This window comes from Uranotaenia lowii, chromosome 2 (genome assembly GCF_029784155.1).
Source record: "Uranotaenia lowii strain MFRU-FL chromosome 2, ASM2978415v1, whole genome shotgun sequence".
NCBI lineage: Eukaryota > Metazoa > Arthropoda > Insecta > Diptera > Culicidae > Uranotaenia > Uranotaenia lowii.
The window spans coordinates 305,737,906-305,760,045 of NC_073692.1; the positions used below are offsets into that span (position 1 = coordinate 305,737,906).

At 37.9% G+C, this 22,140-nt stretch overlaps 4 protein-coding genes across 5 annotated transcripts; 2 read left to right on the plus strand and 2 right to left on the minus strand.

Annotated features, from left to right (window-relative positions):
- The first annotated feature begins 2,435 nt into the window (after positions 1-2,435).
- LOC129742849 (uncharacterized) lies at positions 2,436-8,312 on the plus strand. Its single transcript, XM_055734785.1, has one exon. It carries the CDS (start codon positions 2,436-2,438, stop codon positions 8,310-8,312), a length of 5,877 nt encoding a protein of 1,958 aa, XP_055590760.1.
- Positions 8,313-15,520: 7,208 nt separating this feature from the next.
- Positions 15,521-17,677, plus strand: LOC129745726 (POC1 centriolar protein homolog). 2 transcript variants are annotated; one of them, XM_055739043.1, is made up of 4 exons: positions 15,521-15,644; positions 15,753-16,633; positions 16,692-16,979; positions 17,125-17,677. In XM_055739043.1, the coding sequence occupies exons 2-4, from the start codon at positions 15,776-15,778 to the stop codon at positions 17,341-17,343; spliced, it is 1,365 nt and encodes a 454-aa protein (XP_055595018.1). In that variant the 5' UTR covers positions 15,521-15,644; positions 15,753-15,775; the 3' UTR covers positions 17,344-17,677. The 2 variants fall into 2 exon arrangements, with proteins under 2 accessions (XP_055595018.1, XP_055595019.1); XM_055739044.1 differs by having other exon boundaries at positions 16,692-17,267.
- Positions 17,418-18,679, minus strand: LOC129745727 (copper transport protein ATOX1). The gene is made up of 3 exons (XM_055739045.1): positions 18,476-18,679; positions 18,136-18,214; positions 17,418-17,952 (listed from the first exon to the last, which is right to left on the minus strand). The coding sequence occupies exons 1-3, from the start codon at positions 18,482-18,484 to the stop codon at positions 17,819-17,821; spliced, it is 222 nt and encodes a 73-aa protein (XP_055595020.1). The 5' UTR covers positions 18,485-18,679; the 3' UTR covers positions 17,418-17,818.
- A 1,144-nt stretch (positions 18,680-19,823) lies between these two features.
- LOC129747742 (39S ribosomal protein L21, mitochondrial) lies at positions 19,824-20,694 on the minus strand. Its single transcript, XM_055742079.1, has 2 exons — positions 20,499-20,694; positions 19,824-20,442 (listed from the first exon to the last, which is right to left on the minus strand). Exons 1-2 carry the CDS (start codon positions 20,554-20,556, stop codon positions 19,901-19,903), a joined length of 600 nt encoding a protein of 199 aa, XP_055598054.1. The 5' UTR covers positions 20,557-20,694; the 3' UTR covers positions 19,824-19,900.
- Between the last annotated feature and the right edge of the window lie 1,446 nt (positions 20,695-22,140).

Genomic DNA, 22,140 nt, shown 5'->3' on the forward strand with positions numbered 1-22,140 from the left:
AAACTCTTAATAATCTATCACATTGGGCCAGGAATCTAGGCATCGAGTTTTCGCCTAGTAAAACCGAGTTAGTAGTTTTTTCAAGGAAGCATTCCCCTCCTCAAATAGAGCTCCTTATGATGGGTAGAACTATAACTCAATCTCTTAGTTTTAAATATTTGGGTGTCTGGTTCGACTCTAAATGCCTCTGGGGAAAACATATTAGATACTTGACACAAAAATGCCAAAAGAGAATCAATTTTCTTCGAACGATTACTGGAACCTGGTGGGGTGCTCATCCACAGGACCTCATCAGGTTATACCAAACAACGATACTGTCGGTCATAGAATATGGAAGCTTTTGCTTTGGGTCAGCCGCGGATACCCACTTGATTAAACTAGAACGAATACAGTATCGTTGTTTGCGTATTGCCATGGGTTGTATGCAGTCGACACATACGATGGGTCTCGAAGTACTGGCGGGAGTAATGCCGTTGAAAAACCGGTTCTTCGATTTATCGCTACGTTTCCTAATTCGAAGTGTTACTATGAATCCTTTGGTGATAGAAAATTTGGAAAGGCTTATGAATATTAATCCGCAAGTAACATATGTAAATAATTATAAATCTTTTAGACAATTAGAAATAAATCCTTCTTTATTAAATTCGGACACGAGTCACTTTTACCCGATTAGCAGTTCCTTGATAAGATTCGATCTGTCCATGACCGCTGACATCCGTGGAATACCAGATCACGTCCGACCCAACATTATTCCTTCAACCTTTGCTTCAAAAGTACGTGAAATTGATCCTATAAAAATGTTCTTTACTGATGGTTCTAGAATCGACAACGCGACTGGCTTCGCAGTCTATAATGAGGGCTTTGAAGCTTCGTTTAAGCTTCGAGAGCCATGCTCCGTTTACACTGCTGAGCTAGCCGCTATTTACTGCACCTTGGAACACATTCGCACACTGCCTGCAGACCACTATTTCATCTATTCGGATAGTCTCAGCTCCGTTGAAGCAATTCGATCGATGAAACTGATGAAGCGCTCTTCCCATTTTTTGCAGGAAATTTCAGGGATATTGGGCGCTCTGATCGAAAATTCGTATAGGATTACCTTAGCTTGGATCCCGTCTCATTGTCTTATACAAGGTAATGAGAAGGCGGACTCATTGGCTAAGGTGGGCGCGTTACAAGGTGAAATCTTTGAGAGGATAATAACTTACAATGAATATTTTTCAATACCTCGCACTTTAGCGATTAACGCTTGGCAGTCTAGCTGGGACAATGGCACAAAGGGACGTTGGCTCCATACGATTATCCCTAAGGTTCCGACGAAGGCATGGTTTAAGCATTTTAACATGAGTCGCGATTTCATTCGCGTGGTTTCTCGGCTCATGTCAAATCACTGCCGGCTTGACGCGCATTTGTTTCGTATACAACTAGCTACAAGCAATGTTTGTGTTTGTGGGGATGGCTACCACGACATTGATCATGTTGTGTGGACGTGTGAACGGTTTGATCGATCGAGGGCTTGGCTACTGGATACCCTTAGGGCCCGACGTAAACCACCTGGTGTTCCAATTCGAGACATCTTGGCAAAACTTGATCTTGAATATTTGTACCCTATCTACAAATATCTTAAAATGTCTGACTTGGTCGTTTAGTCTTCCTTCCTTCGTGGCTTTTCACCTGTATATGTACCCTATTAATGTTCATTTCATCTATTCAATAGAGTAACCTACCGTCCAATGGGTTCCACAAACTCCACCAGAAGTCTGGTCAGGAAGACGACAATCTGAAGTAGCTCATGCATCCACAGCTACATGAAGCCACCACCGAGCCCAGATGGAGAAATGTTTCCGATAGTGAACCCTAAACGCTCCCCTTCCCAACCCCCAAATTAGAATACAACTAACAGTTGAGTCGCCGCGACTATTACGGCTCCCCCTTCTACTAACATAGATTAATAAAGTGATACACTCGGCAAAACGAAACTTTATAAAAAGTAAAATGCCTTAATAAACAAACCTATGATTAAAAAAAAAAAAAAAAATAAAGTTGGCATAAACGATAGAGCGAACATCGTATGTAAGTTCAATTAAAACTAATTTGGAAATCAAAAATCTCATATAACGTTACAATTGCAATTAGGTCGATTATTAGGCAGTCAAGAAAAAGTTTAATCAAACGCAAGATTTAAGTAGTCCACGGTCAGAAACACGATATCGCAAATCAAAGAAGAAAAGAGGTTCTACTAATAAATTTGTAAGTATTGGATTTGAAATAAGCAAGGTTACGCAATTCAAGTTTACCCATTCTATAATAAATTTACAGTTGAGCTGTCTGTTATTGTACTGCTGCAAAAAAGGTAGATCATCTCTCGGAGATCCGAAAATCGCCGTTACATTTCTCAAAAATTTATTATCGGATAAACGGATCAAACCTTCGAAATGGCATCGTGTGGAAAACAGGATTTTACATCAACCCCTTGCGAGTCGTGTGGTCAAGTATCCACACAAGATGAAGGAATGGTCGGATGCAACGGTTGTGCAGGGTGGTTCCACTACCGTTGCGTTGGAGTCACGGACGAGGTCAAAAAACAGAAGAAATGGTTCTGTCCGTCCGAAGCTTGTCAGCAGTTGTACGCCAAGTATCAGAAGAAGCAAGAAGCCGGTCGTAAAGGCGCTACGAAGAAAACCGATGGCTCAGATAAGTCGAGCACGACATCTGAACAACGGCCAAATCTCCTCAGCGATAATAAGGATGAAACAATTGTTACTCGGGACGAAAACCAACAGATTAGAAAAGAGAAACTCGATGTGGAAAGAAGGCAAGCGTTCGAAAAACAAGATTTGGAAATTGAATCATTGGCAAAGCAGTATGGCATCGAAACAGAAATACGTGAGAGGCAAATCAAGTTGGAACAACAGATGTTTGAAAGGGCTTTGGAAGACAAGCGAATGCATTTACAAAAACTCAAAGCTATGCGCGAATCTTATCAATCTAAAATGGACGCTCTTGATAAAGAATTAGCAGAATTCAGCTTGCAATCTCAAACTGTGCTGCCAAAGGGTACTCGTGGTAAAACTTCGACTCCTTTACGCCAACTTGATCAACAATGCTGGAAAGCACCTGGTGAGTCACTGAAGAGTAGAAACTACACTAAGAAAACTACAGTATTGGATTCGGAAGCTAGCTCGACTGATAGTTCCTCGAGTAGCTCCCTCTCTGATTTCACCGATAGTTCATCGTCATGTTCATCAACTAGTTCAAAGGCTGCTTTACAAGGGAATCAAACTAGACCTTCAAAAGCACAATTGACGGCACGCAATGGAATCAATCGAAGACTTCCACCTTTCTCAGGAAAGCCGGAAGAATGGCCACTTTTTCTGAGCAGCTACACATCCTCTACAGAGGCGTGCGGTTACAATAACATCGAAAACTTAGTTCGCCTCCAGGAAAGCCTAACAGGACCGGCCTTGGAAAATGTACGTGGACTCCTGCTGTATCCTAAATCTGTACCCAAAGTCATCAAAAAATTACGCAAATTATACGGTCGTCCGGAGATCCTGTTGCAACACTACATCGACAAAGTACGTAAATTGGAATCTCCAAAAGCAGAAAAGTTAACGACTTATATTCCGTTCGGAAATGCGGTAGAACAGCTTTGCAGTCACTTGGAAGCATCTGGTTTGTATGCGCACTTGATCAACCCTACTTTGATCCAGGATCTTGTAAACAAATTGCCGGCAATAAACAAACGAGAGTGGGTACGGTATAAAAGGAGAAAATCCACCGTGAATCTACGCACATTTGCAAAATTCATTTCTAAAATTGTGTCTGAAATTTGCGAAACAAATGTCGATGTAGAATCCGTACTAGATTCTCAAAAACCAAGAACCAAGGAAAGAGTAGTTTTCACTCACAGCGTTGAAGAACGACAAACACTCACAGCACAAAAACCATGTAAAGCATGTGGGCGTACGGATCATCGTCTACGCTTCTGCGATGAATTCAAGAAAATGTCTGAGGAGCAGCGTTTTGACCTTGCGGAGAAGTGGAAACTGTGCCATATTTGCCTGAATGAGCATGGACGGCTGCCATGCAGATTCCACCGAATAAAATGTGACGTTGCTGGATGTCGCGATCGTCATCATACACTCCTCCACCCATCAACCTGCCCAACTGTATCTCTAAACACGCACTTCCCTGATTCCTCCAGTATTATGTTTCGCATGATACCTGTCAGTCTTTACTTTGCGGATAAAGTTGTGAGTACTCTTGCCTTTCTCGACGAAGGCGCATCAGTTACGTTGATCGAAAACTCACTGGCAGCAAAACTGAATCTAGTAGGTGAGTCGGATCCGTTAACCATCAAATGGACAGCAGACGTGTCGCGCACCGAAAAGGACTCCATCAGAGCGGACGTCGAAATATCGTCAGGGACTAACGATCATCGATGGCAGCTAAGGAATGTTCGAACAGTTTCGCAGCTCCTCCTCCCAATGCAAGTTCTAGATACTAAAGAACTTAAACAGCAATATCCTTTCCTCGCCGAAGTACCAGTTCAGTCTTACCAAGCCGAGCGACCCGGACTCTTAATCGGACTCAATAACTTGGAGATTATAGCACCATTAGAAACGAAGGTGGGGAATATTGGTGAACCAATAGGCGTACGTTCGAAATTAGGTTGGTCAGTGTATGGTCCAGTTAAGGAGTCACCGTTTACCACCTCGAGTGGATATGTTGGGGTTCATGTACAACCTACCAACCAAGAAATCTACAACCTGTTAAAATTCCAATACTCGGTGGAAGAGAACCTTAGTTCGGTTTCGCCTGAATCAAAGGAGGAACAAAGAGCTCGTAAAATCATGGAAGCAACCACCGTACGAATCGGTAACCGATTCGAAACAGGCTTACTTTGGAGAACAGATGATCCTTGGTTCCCTGATGGTTATGGAATGGCATTGAGGCGAATGGAAGAACTAGAACGAAGACTCGCAAATAAACCACAATTGTTCTCAAATGTTCGCACACAAATTGAGCAATACTTGCAGAAGGGATACGCGCACATAGCGACAGCGGAAGAACTTTCGGTAGCCAATGCCAGCAAAACGTGGTACCTACCATTAAACGTGGTTTTAAATCGAAATAAGCCCAATAAAGTTCGTCTGGTTTGGGATGCGGCGGCAACCGTTAAAGGAATTTCGCTCAATTCCCAATTGATGAAGGGTCCGGATATGACGGTGTCTCTGCCGTCTGTCATCAGTCGCTTCCGAGAACGACGTTTAGCCTTTGGTGCAGATATTCGGGAGATGTACCATCAAATCCAAATTAGGGCAGAAGACAAACAGGTACAACGGTTTCTTTTCCGGGAAGATCGTTCGAAGCCACCGACGATCTATATCATGGATGTGGCCACTTTTGGGGCAACATGCTCCCCATGCTCTGCCCAGTATATCAAAAACTTGAATGCGCGTGAGTATGCAACGGAATATGCTGAGGCTGCTGCTGCGATAGTTGAAAACCACTACGTTGACGACTATTATGACAGCGTGGATACGCTGGATCAAGCGGTCGGATTAGCCACCCAAGTGCGAGATATTCATGCCAGAGGAGGATTCGAAATTCGAAACTGGGTTTCGAATTCTGAAGAAATGCTTTTAAATTTGGGAGAACCCAATGAGGAACAGGCTATCAAATTCAACAAGTGTAAAGAAACAGACACTGAACGGGTGTTAGGAATCATTTGGAACCCCCACGATGACGTTTTCTGCTTTTCCACTGCGCATCGTGATGAAGTTCGACAGTATTTAAGTGGGAACTCACGACCGACAAAACGGATTGTCCTGAGTTGTGTTATGGGATTTTTTGATCCGCTAGGGCTTCTTTCTCCCTTCACAATTCTAGGCAAGATGTTAATCCAGGACTTGTGGAGGACTGGATGTGAGTGGGATGAAGCCATAGATGACAACTCTTTTGATAAATGGAAAAAATGGACCGAAATAATGTCTCAAGTGGAAAGCCTTCGTATTGATCGATGTTACCTCGGAAATTTACATTCAAAAGAAATTGAATCACTGGAAATGCATGTATTCACAGATGCCAGTGAGTATGCTTATGGCTGTGCAGTCTACTTCCGCGTAAAATGGGCCAATGGTGTGAAGGTTTCATTGGTGATGTCGAGCGCAAAAGTGGCCCCACTGAAGCGAATATCGGTGCCGCGCCTGGAGCTCATGGCAGCAGTCCGTGGAGCAAAGTTGATGAAAACGGTTCAGCAAAATCATCGACTGAAGGTTGGAAAATGTACCCTGTGGACGGATTCCCGAACCGTACTCAGCTGGATTCGATCTGAAGCCCGTAACTATCAACAGTTCGTGTCATTCCGTATCGCTGAAGTACAGGACCTTACAAATACATCAGACTGGCGATGGGTTCCCAGTAAGCAGAACATCGCTGACATCCTCACTAAATGGGGAACGGGATCTCCCTTGGACATGGACGGCGCTTGGTATCGAGGACCCGCATTTTTGTATGAACCAGAAAGCCGCTGGCCAGAACAAATCAACTCACCCAGTAACACCCCGGAAGAAATAAAACCATGTGTTTTACTCCATCATGATGGTGCCCCACGACTTCCACTCATTCCAGTGACTAATATGTCAACTTGGAATCGAATTTCACGAGTAACTGCTACAGTTATCAGGTACATTGACAATCTAAAAAGAAAAAAAAATGGAGAGCCGTTGTTCTGTGCCAAGTTGAAAGAATCGCAAGTACTGAAACTACAGATTAAATGTAAAAAAGTGAAATGTCCTCTTCAAAGCGAAGAGCTCCAAAGAGCTGATTCTATCTTATGGAAGCAAGCTCAAAACGATGGCTTTCCTGATGAAATTCGCAGATTATCAAAATTTACAGAAAGTGGTCGCAACGAAACAAGATATCCTTTACCAACAAGCAGCAAACTGTTCAAGCTTACACCCATCGTAGATGAAAAGGGAGTTCTACGAGTTAAAGGCAGGATGGAGAAAGCCGAACACCTACCATTTGACAAACGTCACCCTATAATTCTGCCCCGTGATCACATTATAACTTTGCGAATTATTCAACATTATCACGAACTGTTAGGACATGGCAACCGCGAGACGGTGTTCAACGAAGTGCAACAAAAATTTTACATCATAGGATTACGCGGCGTGATTCGAACGGTAGCCAAAAGTTGTGTTTGGTGCAAAGTTCACCGTTGTGTTCCACGAGCTCCGATGATGGCACCGTTACCTATACAACGCGTAACCCCTCAATTGGGACCATTTCAAGCTGTCGGTGTGGATTACTTAGGCCCGCTTGAAGTAACGGTGGGTCGGCGCAAGGAGAAAAGATGGGTCGCTGTTTTTACGTGTTTATCTATTAGAGCGATACACCTAGAAGTAGTTTACACCTTATCTACACCATCGTGCCTTATGGCAATACGTAGATTCGTATGCAAACAAGGAGTACCCTCAGACATCTTTTCCGACAATGGCACGAACTTCACGGGAGCCTGGAATGAGATGCAGAAACAGATTTACTACGAATGTGCTGAAGCTATGACCACTCCTCGAACAAAGTGGCATTTCAACCCCCCAGGAACCCCCCACATGGGTGGCATCTGGGAAAGGATGGTGCGCTCAGTAAAGGAAGCTATGAAAGCATTGGACGATGGAAGGAAGCTAACGGATGAGATCCTCTGGACTACTCTATCCGAAGTCCAAGATATGATTAATTTACGACCCCTGACGTACAAATCCCAGGATGTTATGGAGGACGAATCGTTAACCCCAAACCATTTCCTGAGGACTGTTAAAGCGGAAGAATTTCAACCCAAAACTGAGACAGAACTAGCTGATGCGTTAAGAAACATTTTTCAGAGATCACAGTTCTTAGCGGATAGAGCTTGGCAACGTTGGTTGAAAGAATACTTACCATCAATTAATCGGCGTACGAAGTGGTTCCAAGAACAAAGAAACATCAAGAAAGACGATCTGGTATTTGTAGTGACTGGAAGGGACCGGAACCAGTGGGTTCGAGGAATTGTCGACGAAATATTCGAAGGACGTGACGGGAAGGTTCGACAGGCTTTGATCAGAACTGCCAAAGGGGTAAACCGACGAAGTGTAATTAACCTTGCAGTGTTGGAGCTAGGTATTGAAGAAAAGGGTAAAACCGGAAAATCTAGAGATTTACCGGAGTTACGTGTGGGGGGTGTTGACGCGGCCCATAGTGGTCAGATGTCAAATCAAATTACCCATACTACAAAGGCAGGAACAGAGAGGAAATTGCTAAAATAAAAAAGAGAAGTAGGAAGAAGATTAAGGAAAGTTGTTGATGGAAAACCACCTGGTTAGGAATTTAGTTCCGCAAATATTCAGCACAAAATTATAACACGTTAGTTAAAATTCAAGGAAGTGCCCGTTTATTTAAGCCATACAATTGGGGTATGTACTTATAACCACTAGTTCGATAAATGATGAAATTCAAATCAAGTACTTGTAGGGATTAGGATTGGTATGTGGATTAAGTATTTATGTAAATGACGAAATATGTATGAATGTGTATGTCAAATAGATTGACCGTGAAGCTTCATATAGATTGACAGTGTAGCGATTTTGTGAACGCACTCCACCGTTCTCGTGAGTGAAAAAGAGAATCGAGAGTTGAATTGCGAATGTATTGATGATATCTCCAGCTTTGGGAAACATCATGTGAGTGTGAGCGTCTGGAGAAAAAGTCAGTTAAGAAACGATGTTTGATACGGAAACATGCGTTTTTCGGAATACGGTTTTCTTACGCGGTTCTTTAATATGAAATATTAGTCGTCCGGTCACTACAATGGCGCAGTAACGCTCCTAGTTTAGTGTAATCAATATGTAGTTTGAAGATAATTGTGGCGAAGTTGTTTGGGCAAACAAAGTGAATTAGTTTGAAAAAAGAAAGGCAAAAATTTCATATTGAAATGAATACTGAATGGATGGATGGAACCTGGATTATTCAGGTTTAGGTAAGTTCAAATTGTGCTCAAATTGAAAAATCAAAACTATTTGAGGCGGTTGAAAGTGGAATGAAAATTGATTTAGTTTTTTTACGAAAACAGATTGGAATTAACAGTGGATTTGCATGATTGTGAAAAACTAGATTAGAAAAGTTTTTTTTAGTTTTCTGACATTGAACGTAAAGTCATGCATTATTTTTTAAATCATGATAATGTAGTAAACCAAGAATTCTTTCAAAAATGCTTTATGAAATACGATGAAAAATTTTAACATTAAAATGAAACAAAGATCATGAAAATTGTTTGAAGTTCTGCTGCCGAGGGCAGACAAAGTGATGAAGCAAAACATAAATTTTGAATGAAAGTTTTTGAAAAAATGGTTTTCCTTTTAATGAACCGGAAATGAAAGGTAATTCTGCCAACGAAATATAAAGATTTTTCTAAGTAAAATAACAATGAAAAAGCTTTGCCGATGAATGGTTCGAAAAAGTAATCAAACAAAATTTCTCGATTGACTATTTTTCTTAATGCAAGAAGCTTTGCCGATGTAAGGTGAAATACAGTTAGGAAGAATACAAAATTTGGATGGATCTTTTTTTCAAGAAAACGAAAAATGAAAGAAGCCCTGCCGCTGCAAGGTGGATATAAGTAAGTAAATGAAATTTTAAATGGATTTTGTGTTAAAAAAAAAACGAAAGTTGAGAAAAGTTCTGCCGATGGAAGGTTAGACAATGTAAAAATTAAAAAAATATAAATTTTAAAGGGTTTTTTTTAAGTAAACGAAAAATGAAGCTCTGCCGACGGAAGGTAGGACAAAGTTAGAAGGAACGGATTTTTTTTAATGAAAACGAAAAATGAAAGAAGCTCTACCGCTGAAAGGTTGGAGCGAGTAAGTGAAACAAATTTTTAATGGATTTTTTTGTTGAAAAAAAAAACCGAAAATTGAGATAAGTTCTGCCGATGGAAGATCAGACAAAGTAAAAAATAAAAATATAAGTTTTAAATGGATTTTTTAAAGTAAACGAAATATGAAGCTCTGCCGACGGAAGGTAAGACAAAGTTAGAAGGAACGGATTTTTGTAATGAAAACGAAAAATGAAAGAAGCTCTACCGCTGAAAAGTTGGAGCGAGTAAGTAAAACAAATTCTCAGTGGATTTTTTTTGGAAAAAACGAAAATTGAGAGAAGTTCTGCCGATGGAAGGTCAGACAAAGTAAAAAATAAAAATACAATTTTCAAATGGATTTTTATGAACAATATGAAGCTCTGCCGACGAAAGGTAAGACAAAGTTAGAAGGAATGGATTTTTTAATGAAAACGAAAAATGAAAGAAGCTCTACCGCTGAAAGGTTGGAGCGAGTAAGTGAAACAAATTTTGAATGGATTTTTTTGTTGAAAAAAAAAACGAAAATTGAGATAAGTTCTGCCGATGGAAGGTCAGACAAAGTAAAAAAAATAAAAATACAAATTTTAATGGATTTTTATGAAGTAAACAAAATATGAAGCTCTGCCGACGAAAGGTAAGACAAAGTTAGATGGTACGGATTTTTTTATGAAAACGAACAATGAAAGAAGCTCTGCCGCTGAAAGGTTGAAACGAGTAAGTAAAACCAATTTTCAATGGATTTTTTTGTTGAAAAAAAAAACGAAAATTGAGAGAAGTTCTGCCGATGGAAGGTCAGACAAATAAAAAAATAAAAAATAAAATATTTTTAAATGGATTTCTTGATGTAAACAAAAAATGAAGCTCTGCCGACGAAAGGTAAAACAAAGATAGAAGAAATTGATGTTTTTTATGAAAACGAAAAACGAAAGAAGCTCTGCCGCTGAAAGGTTGGAGCGAGTAAGAAAAACCAGTTTTAATGGATTTTTTTTGTTGAAAAAAATACGAAAATTGAGAGAAGTTCTGCCGATAGACAATTTTTAAATGGATTAATTTTTAAGTTAACGAAATATGAAGCTCTGCCGACGAAAGGTAAGACAAAGTTATATGGAATGGATTTTTTTTAAGGAAACGAAAAATGGAAGAAGCTCTGCCGATGGAAGGTTAGACACAATTTTCAATGGATTTTTTTTAATAAAACGGAAATATAAAGAATGTCTGTACACGGAAGAATGATCTTAACGGGTTGAATTCCTGTAAAAATAAAAGAATGTCTGCCCACGGAAGGTAATATCCAGTACGAAAAATTGTTTATTACAGAAAAGAAAAATGAAGCTCTGCCGACGAATGGTAAGAAATAGTAAGTAAAGAGAAAAAATTTTTTTAAAAGGATTGTTTTTGAAGGAAACGAAGAATGAGAAAAAGCTTTACCGATGAAAGATCAGAGAGAGAAAGAAGCTCTGCCGTTACAAGGTTAGACACAGAAAGAAAATCAAATTTTAAATTGATACTTTTTGAAGAAATGGTTAATGAAAGAATATCTGTCGACGAAAGGTCGAACATTAAGAAGGAATTTCTTTAAAAAAACGAAAAATGGAGATCTACCTACGAAAGGTAAGACACAGTAAGAAAAAAAAAAGACATTATAGAAGGACTTTCTTGGAAGAAAACGAAAAATTAAAGAAGGTCTACCGAAAGAAGGTTAGATACAGTAGGAAAATATTATTTTCATTGCATTTTTTTGGAAGAAAACGGAAAATGAAGAACGCCTGTAGACGGAAGGTCAGACACAGTTCGAAATATTTTTTTTACGGAAACAAAACGAAATAAGCCAAAGCTGTGCCAATGAAAAGCTAGACAAATTGAGGAAAAACAACGAAGAATGAAAGAAGCTTTACCGAGGACATGTCGGAGAAGTAAAAAAAAAATAAATTATTCAACTTGTGAAAACGAGAAACAAAGGAATCTACCGACAAAAGATAAAAAAATACAGTTTAAAAAATCAAATTTTTGGTAAATTATTTTAGGAAATCAAAAAATGGAAGATGCCTAAGAAACAAATTTAAATGGACTATTTTTAGAAGAACGAAAAATTGAAGAAGTTCTGCCGGAAAAGGTTCAGACACAGTAAGAAATAAATTGTTTTTTAATGAAGTTAACGAATAATGAATGAAGCTGGCAAAGAATGACATAAGTTACACAGTAAACACAGTTACACAGTAAAAAACGTATTTTCGATGGTTTATAAAACAACGAAACATACATATACATGCACGCCGGATAAAGGTTTAGAGTGGTTATTCAAAGATTTTTGTTATTGCAAAACATAAATGGAAGAAGCTCTGTCCATGAAAGTTTAGACACAGTAAGAAGATATAAATTTTGGGAATAAATTTCGTTGACTATTAAAAAAATTTAAAAAACTAGTGAATGTAGCCCAAACATTGAATGGGTTTCATTTTTAGAAAAAGCCTGGCTAATGAAAAACATTATAACATAAGTTTATTTTTAATTTTTAAGAGTTTTAAAAGGAACGTGATGAAGGATCAGCTAATCTTTCTTTACGGAAAATGATTTAATATGAGTGTTTAGAATGGCTTAAAGAAAACACAACAACACTGTTGAGGAAAAACAACTTGTTCAGAACATTATAAATTCTTTTTGAAATTATGCAGAACAAATGTTAAAAGGTTGTAAATACTGTTGAACGTGACTACGTGGAGAATATTGGCGTTTTAAACATGAACTTTAATATGAATTGACAAAATTCTTAATAAATATTACAATCAAATAAATTTATAAAATTGTGATTCTCCCCACAATCGAAGCTTTGGACGACAATTCACACGCACGCAAATTTTTACAGGGAAATTATTGCGCAACACAGAGCGATAAAATAGAAAAATTTCTCCTTGAATATGTGTATTGGTGAGTTCTTCTAGTGATAGAAAACTGACGCCCGCTGCTAATTATAATATGTCCGTAGAGACGAATCAGAGAAGATAGTTGCGTTAGTTGATTTTAATTCGAATTCTAGCAAATATTTCGATTGGTTAAACAAATGTTGTTTTAAAAAATACGTACAAATGAAGAGATGGTGTGTAATGACGTTCGAAATCCAGTTAAAAAATTAAAACTGGAGTAGTTTTTTTTAAGTTCTGATGCACTCAAAAATAACTTTAAAACATTGTACAGAAATAAAAACAGAAAAGAACACAATTATTCATTCGTTTTGGAAAGACATTTGGAAGCTAAAAGTTTCAAAAACTTTGTATATTGGAAAATCAGGATAGATATAAACGGATCAAAACTAATTTTTTGATGAGTTATTAAAACATTAATTAGTAGGATAAAATAAACAATTCAAATACAGTTTTCAGAAAATTGACGAAAAACATAACAATAGATATCTAATTACTATGAATGAAAAATTTTAAGAAAGATAAGCTAAAAAATACTTTTAAAATATCTTAAAAGCAATGGCATTTTTAAGAAAATTTACTAACGTTAGAAAAAAGGGAAATAATAATGAAAATGCGAATAAATGTTTATATTTGAAACAACCTGAATAAGAATATTGTTATGTGGAAGTTCTTGATAGAAATAATATTTAAAATGTTAGTAAAGATAAGCCATATTGCATTGATGGTGGCGGAAAAGTAAAATTTGAAACCAAGAATTATAAAAATATTCTTCAAATGCAAAATGAAATAATTTTTAAGATACTTTGCTAAAAATTATGTGAATTGTTATTTTTAAATATTTTTTTGACTATTCTGGTTAAAACAGGAGGTTTTGGAACGGGAAATTACATGTTCAAAATCAATGCAGAGATTTAGAAACGAGTCAAAAAAAAGATTTTTCAATGCCTAGAAGAAAAAAACCAGTAATCTAAATGTACGAGAGAAAAATTAGTTTAATGATAATTATGATGAAGAAATAAAGATAAGAAAAGTGAAATAAAACCTTGGGAGCAATCGCATTTCACAAACCAGACCAGCCTCTACTTTTGAAAATAATGATGGCAAATTATCAGTACGAAAAACATTTGAAATAATACTGAATAAAAATGATGATATGATTAGTTGAAAAATTATTCGAGAAGGCGAATAGAAGTCAAAATGAAAAAAAAGTTGAAAAATTCAAAAAATTTCAAAAACTATGAAAAAAGTGAGAAATTTAAAAGAAAAACTTGATCAACTTTCTATAAAAGTAGAAACTACCTATTAAAAAAAGAAATTCAAGTAAAAAGCCATCATGCTAAGATGATTGCAATTTACAATCAAGATATTTTCGATGATGTACGAAATTTATAAATAACCGATTCGTAAAATGACATGAGTTTTATGCCGGATAAATTAAATGAGTTTTATAATTTTTTAAAATTATTAATAGAATAAGTACATACTAACTAACAGAAATACTTCTATTTTTGAAAATGTTGATCCTCATACCTGTAAAGATTCAGTTTCCAATTAATGTAATTTATTTAAGAGTAGGCAAGGAGGCGGATGTAGGGATTAGGATTGGTATGTGGATTAAGTATTTATGTAAATGACGAAATATGTATGAATGTGTATGTCAAATAGATTGACCGTGAAGCTTCATATAGATTGACAGTGTAGCGATTTTGTGAACGCACTCCACCGTTCTCGTGAGTGAAAAAGAGAATCGAGAGTTGAATTGCGAATGTATTGATGATATCTCCAGCTTTGGGAAACATCATGTGAGTGTGAGCGTCTGGAGAAAAAGTCAGTTAAGAAACGATGTTTGATACGGAAACATGCGTTTTTCGGAATACGGTTTTCTTACGCGGTTCTTTAATATGAAATATTAGTCGTCCGGTCACTACAGTACTGATGTAGTCATGCACTTTGCTTTAGGTTGTCGATTAATGCGGCGTAGTAGAGCTACTAAATTCGGACGAATTGTTGGCTACCTGTTGGCCCAAGGCTGTTGTAGTTACACCCGTAGTTCAGCTGCTGTAAGTAAATGCCGTTTTAGTTGTACACCTGAAAAAGAAAGTAATTATAAAATTTCTAGATTACAAGACACCATCAACAGAAAATAAACTAACCTCAAATCCGGTCAATCGATCGGAAAATCATTAGTAGTAGCAATCTTTGAGAAGATTGTCTCAAATTGTTGCGCATAGTTGGCATAAACGATAGAGCGAACATCGTATGTAAGTTCAATTAAAACTAATTTGGAAATCAAAAATCTCATATAACGTTACAATTGCAATTAGGTCGATTATTAGGCAGTCAAGAAAAAGTTTAATCAAACGCAAGATTTAAGTAGTCCACGGTCAGAAACACGATATCGCAAATCAAAGAAGAAAAGAGGTTCTACTAATAAATTTGTAAGTATTGGATTTGAAATAAGCAAGGTTACGCAATTCAAGTTTACCCATTCTATAATAAATTTACAGTTGAGCTGTCTGTTATTGTACTGCTGCAAAAAAGGTAGATCATCTCTCGGAGATCCGAAAATCGCCGTTACATCATCGTTAAAATAACTAAATTTTCTTGTAATTTAATCCGAGCGTTAAATTTTCTGAGCGTGTATTCTCCATTCGGTTTATTTGCTGTCGGAGTAAACAGCCGAACCCTTTCCAGTCGCCATTTCAAATTTACCACAGTTGATTGGAACCACACAAACAACAGAAACGTTAAATTGGAAGAACGGTCGAGTGTTTCCTGTATTTCGAAAGTTGAAAAATCAAAGAAAAATATTAAATTAATCACAAGTAAGTGCGTTTTATTAAATTTTAAATAGATATCTCAATAGTAAGCCTTGATTTTTTTTCCATACTTAAAGCTACCGTTATTTTAATGTAATTTTTTTTTGCAAACAGTTTGTTTCAACGGATCAACGAAAATGGCTTCAGATCCTGTACTGCTGCGACATCTGAAAGGGCACCGTGGTAAGGTAACGGGAATTTCTTTCAATCCGGATGGAACTAGGTTTGTGACGAGTTCCAGCGACAGCACAGCCATCGTTTGGAACGTCAATGAACAGGTGCGATGTATGCGCTTCGAAGCTCACTCGGATATCGTCAACGACATCTGTTGGTCCCCGGATGGAAGAATTGTGGCATCTGCTTCCAAGGATCGGACCGTGAAGATCTGGATACCCTCATTGGTGGGCAACTGCGACGATTTTCGAGCGCACACGTCCAACATACGATCGGTGCATTTCAATTCAAATGGGAAAAAGTTGGTCACGGCTTCCGATGACAAATCAGTTAAACTCTGGAGAATTTCAAGGAAGCACTTTGTATCTTCTTTCACCGGACACACCAATTGGGTTCGTTGTGCCCGGTTTTCTCCAGACGACAAACTGATCGCTTCCTGTGGCGACGACAAAGCACTGAAACTGTTTGATCCCAACTCTGGCAGCTGTGTGCATACGTTCGTGGATCAGAAAGGAGCCGGAAATAAGGTGGCATGGCACCCGGATGGATCGCTTGTTGCCATTGGTTTGGATAATGCCCGCGTTAAGATTTATGATATTAGGATTCGGAAGCTAATTCAATATTATAGAATTTTTGACGATCCTATTAACTCATTGGACTTCCATGCTTCTGGTCATTATCTGATAACGGGAAGCGAAGCGGTTAAGATAATCGATTTGCTTGAGGGACGTCACATCTATACCCTGACAGGACACACGGGTCCGGTGCAGGCGGTCAAATTTTCCAATGATGGACAACTTTTTACCACGGCTTGCACTCAGGTGAGTAGAGCTGAAATGATGTCTTAATTCAAACTAATAGCTGTCTTATTTTACACAGATTATGCTATGGAAAGCTAACTTCGCAGCACAATCAGAGAGCTCCATATTGACCGAATCTAATAGTAGTGAGATTCTGCAACTTCAGCAACGAAATAGTCAGCAAAAGCCGACGAATGATTCCACATTCTGCAAAAAGCTAAGCTACGAAACGGGAGCTCCGACTACCGATGAGGACGAAGAAGTTCTGGGTCGATTCACGAACAAGGAAAACAACCACATCAAAGACACCAGCATAGTCGTAGACGCACGGCAAACGGAAAACTTCCACCTTACAGATGCCGTAGAGGTTTGCGATTGATTTCCCTTTTTGTGTCCTATATCTATATTCGTATTTATGTCTCACTGATTGATTGGATTGAAAAGACTTTAGCTTTAAGCATTTTATTTTTCATCGACTAAAGTTTTTATTCGTATCATTTTTACGCTCCAAGGAAATAGTCATAAGACTTCGCAAAAATCAAGTTCCCACTCGACGCCTATCGGAGAGTAATCTTACGCATGGATATCACAATCGAAATGTCACCGATGAAAATGGATTTGGAAATAATGAACATAATTTCATGTGTCTGTTGAAGAAAGTCCAAAGTTCGCTGACCAAGCTCGAAAGACGGGTCTCAATGCTCGAAGATGTTGTGCTTAATCGGAATTGAATGCGAAGATGGAAGACTTGAAAACGGTGGCTTTCTTTTAAGTTTACTTGATCAATTCTATATCCATAATGTGATAGTTTTAGATTGTATAAAAATTCAGAACCTTTTATTTCTATTTGCTCGCATTTTCACTTAACAATACTCGCACAGTATATAATCTCCATTGTCGAATGATGTTTGGCATTGTGGATGTTTTTTTTTTTCAAATGACTTCCAAATGAAAAAGTTTAATGGGAACCACATCTACATGGCTAAACAAATGTACATACTGCAAATACTTTCTGATCAAAAAATATATTTTAATAGAAGCTACAATAAAACAAAAAGGATAACACACAGGGCCTAGCGAATCAGTTGGAAACAGAATTTGAGAAAGCATCCCTGAGCGGGTTTGGTTCAATTTTCCTCTCTTTTTTGCTTTATGGATTCCACATTGCACTGGTAACATTTGTTTCCTTATTAGATTCCTCCTTCTCTAAGCTTTGAGTCCTACGTAGCTGGTTTCTTTTCCAGTTTTCTTGATCGTTTCCAGTAGCTCATCTGCCGATAGATTCGAGGTAACGAACACTTTTTTGTTGTCCAGATCGATTTCAACCTTTTCGACTTTTTCTGTTAAATTATAAAAAGGTAGACACAATTTTATAAAAAAATATTAAATCGACTAAAAATTTAGAATATTTGCTAACATTAAGAATGTTCAATAATTATGATTCGAAGTCAGAGAGTTAAAAAAGTGGAACAGGCCACATAAACTAAGTCGCCAGACAAACAACCTGTTTGATATTTGCTTACCTTTGAGTTTGCCGAGTACTCGTTCCACGGCACCGGAACAGCCGGTACAAGTCATTTCAACATTGAATTCGTGGGTCGGCTTAAAAAAAAAAAGAAAATAGAATGCTATCATATGAGAATTTCTCTTTTAATCATTGCTGTTATAATTTGAATAGACATATTTGCTCAAAAGATTTGACTTCTCCCGTTTCCAGCAGCCACACCGCACAGGTCTTAATCTAATCTAATCAGGAGCTAACGATCCCATTGAGTGACAATTGTATTAATACAATCGGTAATCGACCTGGCTGTATCTATCATTTTTCAGCTTGGTAGCACGGCGTTCAGAAATTATACCTACCGTAGACATTATTGATTTTTCGATATTTCAACTACGTTTAACAGGATAATAGTTTCTAATTCTCGCAATCTCGTTGACACAGAACCAATTCACGAAAGAATAAAATGTCTAAATTATTTATGAGTTGCTTTGTTCGGACAGAAACTTTAACAATCCAATCGCTTCGATGCTTTCAACTCGGACGACTGCCACTGGGTCAATGATGCAAAGCTATTTTGGAAAGTTTGACGTTTCTCTTCGTGCTGTTTATCATTTGGCATATGAACTGGGTTGCCAAGTGCCCAGATTTGTCTGTAAAACCAAGACTTTTGACCCTTCTTCCAGATATTGGTCAGACACAGATTGTGCCCAGATTTTTGCTCAGAGTGCCCAGATTTTACAGACTTTTGGAATTAAGTGATGAAATCAATGTTCATGTATCGGATTTGATCCGTAAGTGCCAGGTTAGACTGTAAATCTCTCTTGGATTCATGGGTATTGGACCAATCATTCAAAAACTTTTTTTTCGGCATGGTACGTGGTAGGAAACAGTGTTTGTTATGTAGTTCTTAACGTACTCCTAACAATAAACATTAAACTCGAAAATAACCCGAGTACAACACCCTCCCTCCCCCGCCACAGCCCATCCCCCCCCCCCCCCCCTCTCACACGTCGAAAAAATTCTTGTTTAGTACCAAATTGGTGATCTTCCTTGTGCACAGACACACACAGACTTTTTTTTCAAAATTGCCCAGATTTTTTATCTTCAACACCTGGCATCCCTGCATATGAATGTTTTCAACAGTATGAATGTATGTATGTATGCATTTGCGTCGAATCAACATAAACATTGAATTAACGTGATCGCGTAGCTTTTACAATCACATTGCTTTTACTAGATTGTTCAATACATTTTGCAGTTTGATAAGTAATTAAAAATGTACTTATCTTAGGTAATTAAACGGGATTCCAATTTATGAATTCAATCCCTGAAGACATAATTTAGAAGGGCTTCAAATACGCTTCCAAAGTAGACTTAACTTCAAAAACTTTGATATTTCTTATGGAAATACTTTTAATGTACATTTTTTTTTATATGGAGACTAGAAGTCAATTTGATTAATGCAATGAATGCTTAAACAATGAGCATTAACCCATTGACGACGCGATGCATGTCATTTTAAACAAGTCGATGTGATGTTCCGGTTATTGATCTCGGTTTGAATGCATACAGTTATTGTTGAAATCGAATGGCTTAGTATGCACATATCAGCTTTTGAAAATGTGTTTAAGATGCAATGTATCGTAATATGAAAATCATCAATTTTTTCTTCAAAACGGTCTCCAAACTAGCGAAACAAATATAAGATATTTTTGGAAGCAATTCACATTCAACTATTTTATTAGAAATCGAGCCTCTTCAGCTCAATTTAAGAAATCAACAATCTAGAAAAACCTTTCAAAACTCTCTTCATCCTTCGACTCAGCACCATCTTTAATCCCTTCCGGATTCATCTCGATGGAGTTGATTCTTATCATCGTTTGCTGGTTCCGGAAGAAGTTTATTCTCATGTACTGCTTCCTGCGCTTCTTCCGGAAGTGGGTTCTTGTGTGGGATAGCGTCTTCTCGATAATAGTTCCTTGAATGTCAACCAAACCGGCCGGAACAAGCGGGGTTCCAATGACGGAAAAGTCCTTACCCCCAGCCAGCAAAACTTTGTCCAATCGGATCTTGTCCCCGTTTGAAGGTGGCCAATATCCTTCGACGATGATGATGTCTCCGGAAGTGATTTTAAATTGTTTGCCACAAAGCTGCACTACAGCGAATAGACGTCCCTCGGTGCCGGTTCCAATTTGTTTGTTCATCTCTGCCAATGGGTTGCTATTACTTTGCGGGACTACGAGCGATGAGTTCCATCGGGGCAGCAGTGTGGAACTACAGGCACCGGAAACGGTTTGTGGTGCAAGCGGAAGTGCTTTGAAAACATCTGCAAATTGATTACATGATCAACGTCAGGAAATCGCTCTGAATAAAAATACTTACTTGCAGCAAATGCGGTGTTTACGCTTCTCAGCACTGAGCTTATCCGGAAAGGAAACATTTTGAATTTCACTGGTTATAGCAAATAACGTTAAAATACGGATATTACACCATTTATTCGACTATTTTGTATTTGTTTGTATCCGCACTGAGAACCGAATCACGATTTCAAGTCTTTGGAAAAATTTAGTACATAGCCGGCAACATCTAGCTTATCATTCCAGAAAGGCGAATCTTTTCTAGAAATCACAAGTTTTTTTTTATTTTGAAGTTCGTCCTGTTATCAAAATTTGTAATATTCGGAAGAACTAATATGTTTGTCTTAATCTGTTTACTAAAATCATCACCATGTTTTTTTGTTTCGAGTTCGAGCAGGTTAAAGATATATTATAAAGTGTTTAAAATATTCAAAGTCATACGTATACAGTTATGACTTTGAATATTAGTTTTTTTTAATGTTCTTTTGTTACTTAAGTAACAATTAAGAATTCTGTATTGAATAAATTTACTCTCAATTTAATTGAGTATTCGTAAACTGTCCGAAGTTGTGTCCTTTCGAAATATGATACGGCTCATGTTGCGATAATAAAATTCGTCACAGTCGCACGCAGGGCTGTATTTTAGTACACAGCAGGTGATGTGTTGCACGACATTTGAAGTTTAGTACCAGCCAAGGGGGGTATATAGTAGGTGTACTGATCAACGAAATTTTCGAATCAGCCATGTTGAGGTTTCAAATTGGCTACCATGGACACGTTGCGTTTGTTTACCAACAAAGTACTCGAAGACGAAGACATTCGCAAAATAATGAGCCTGTTGGAGAGTTTATTTAAAGGGCTAAACGATATCTGTCCGGAGGTAGGTACTAATCAGCTAACGAACTGGACTGTTTGATTCCTGTGCCGGCTCACTTTGAAATTTTCTCGCCGAAGTCCTGCTGCTGCTGGGAATATCCAAGAAATATCCATCTCTCGCCAGCTAATAGTGAACCGAAAAAGATGCAGTTCAGAAGTAGGTATGTCGTATGCCTTGAGAATGTGGAGTCGAAGAGTAATTTTGATAAATTTTCTTTTTAGGATTTATTTATGGCAGACGAGAGTTCTATTCTAGTTTCATTTTGTTAAGTGCAATAATTTTTAAATTTCTCTTAGTGTTCTGCGTAGAATGATGTATCCAAATATCCTTAATTAAACGATTAAATTAAAAAAAAGAAACATTTTCTTTATTGGACATAGAAAAACAAATTAAATTTGGGATTGGTTTGGAAGAAAGGAACAGATCTAGGAAAGAAGCCGTCTCGAACGTTCAGAAGCATCTGAAAAACAAACCGCAAATCACAGGACGAAACCGTTTCGAACCTACAGGTGAATTGGACAGCTGTTTTCCTGACCTGTTTTTCTGTCCTGAAATCGTCCTGTAATTTCAGCTGTTGAAAATACAGGACGGAATTGTCCCGATCACAGGAGAAAAGATTAAGTGTGACGTTAACAGATAGGTAAACACTTTCAGAATATCCGGAATGATATGCAGCTCAACTTGGTTGGTTTCAGCAGTGAGTTTTGCATTCTGCCACCGCAGAAACAGGCTGCAATGTTTTCCGATTGGCTTGGATATATCCTCACCGACACTGCTGTTGTTGCTACAC

Coding starts and splice junctions, on each gene's coding strand:
- LOC129742849 (XM_055734785.1), top strand. CDS start 2,436: ATGGCATCGTGTGGAAAACAGGATTTTACATCAACCCCTTGCGAGTCG.
- LOC129745726 (XM_055739043.1), top strand. CDS start 15,776: ATGGCTTCAGATCCTGTACTGCTGCGACATCTGAAAGGGCACCGTGGT. Junction 16,634..16,691: donor TTACCACGGCTTGCACTCAG/GTGAGTAGAGCT, acceptor TATTTTACACAG/ATTATGCTATGGAAAGCTAA. Junction 16,980..17,124: donor ACCTTACAGATGCCGTAGAG/GTTTGCGATTGA, acceptor TTACGCTCCAAG/GAAATAGTCATAAGACTTCG.
- LOC129745727 (XM_055739045.1), bottom strand. Junction 17,953..18,135: donor AGTACTCGGCAAACTCAAAG/GTAAGCAAATAT, acceptor ATAATTTAACAG/AAAAAGTCGAAAAGGTTGAA.
- LOC129747742 (XM_055742079.1), bottom strand. CDS start 20,556: ATGTTTCCTTTCCGGATAAGCTCAGTGCTGAGAAGCGTAAACACCGCA. Junction 20,443..20,498: donor AAACACCGCATTTGCTGCAA/GTAAGTATTTTT, acceptor ATCAATTTGCAG/ATGTTTTCAAAGCACTTCCG.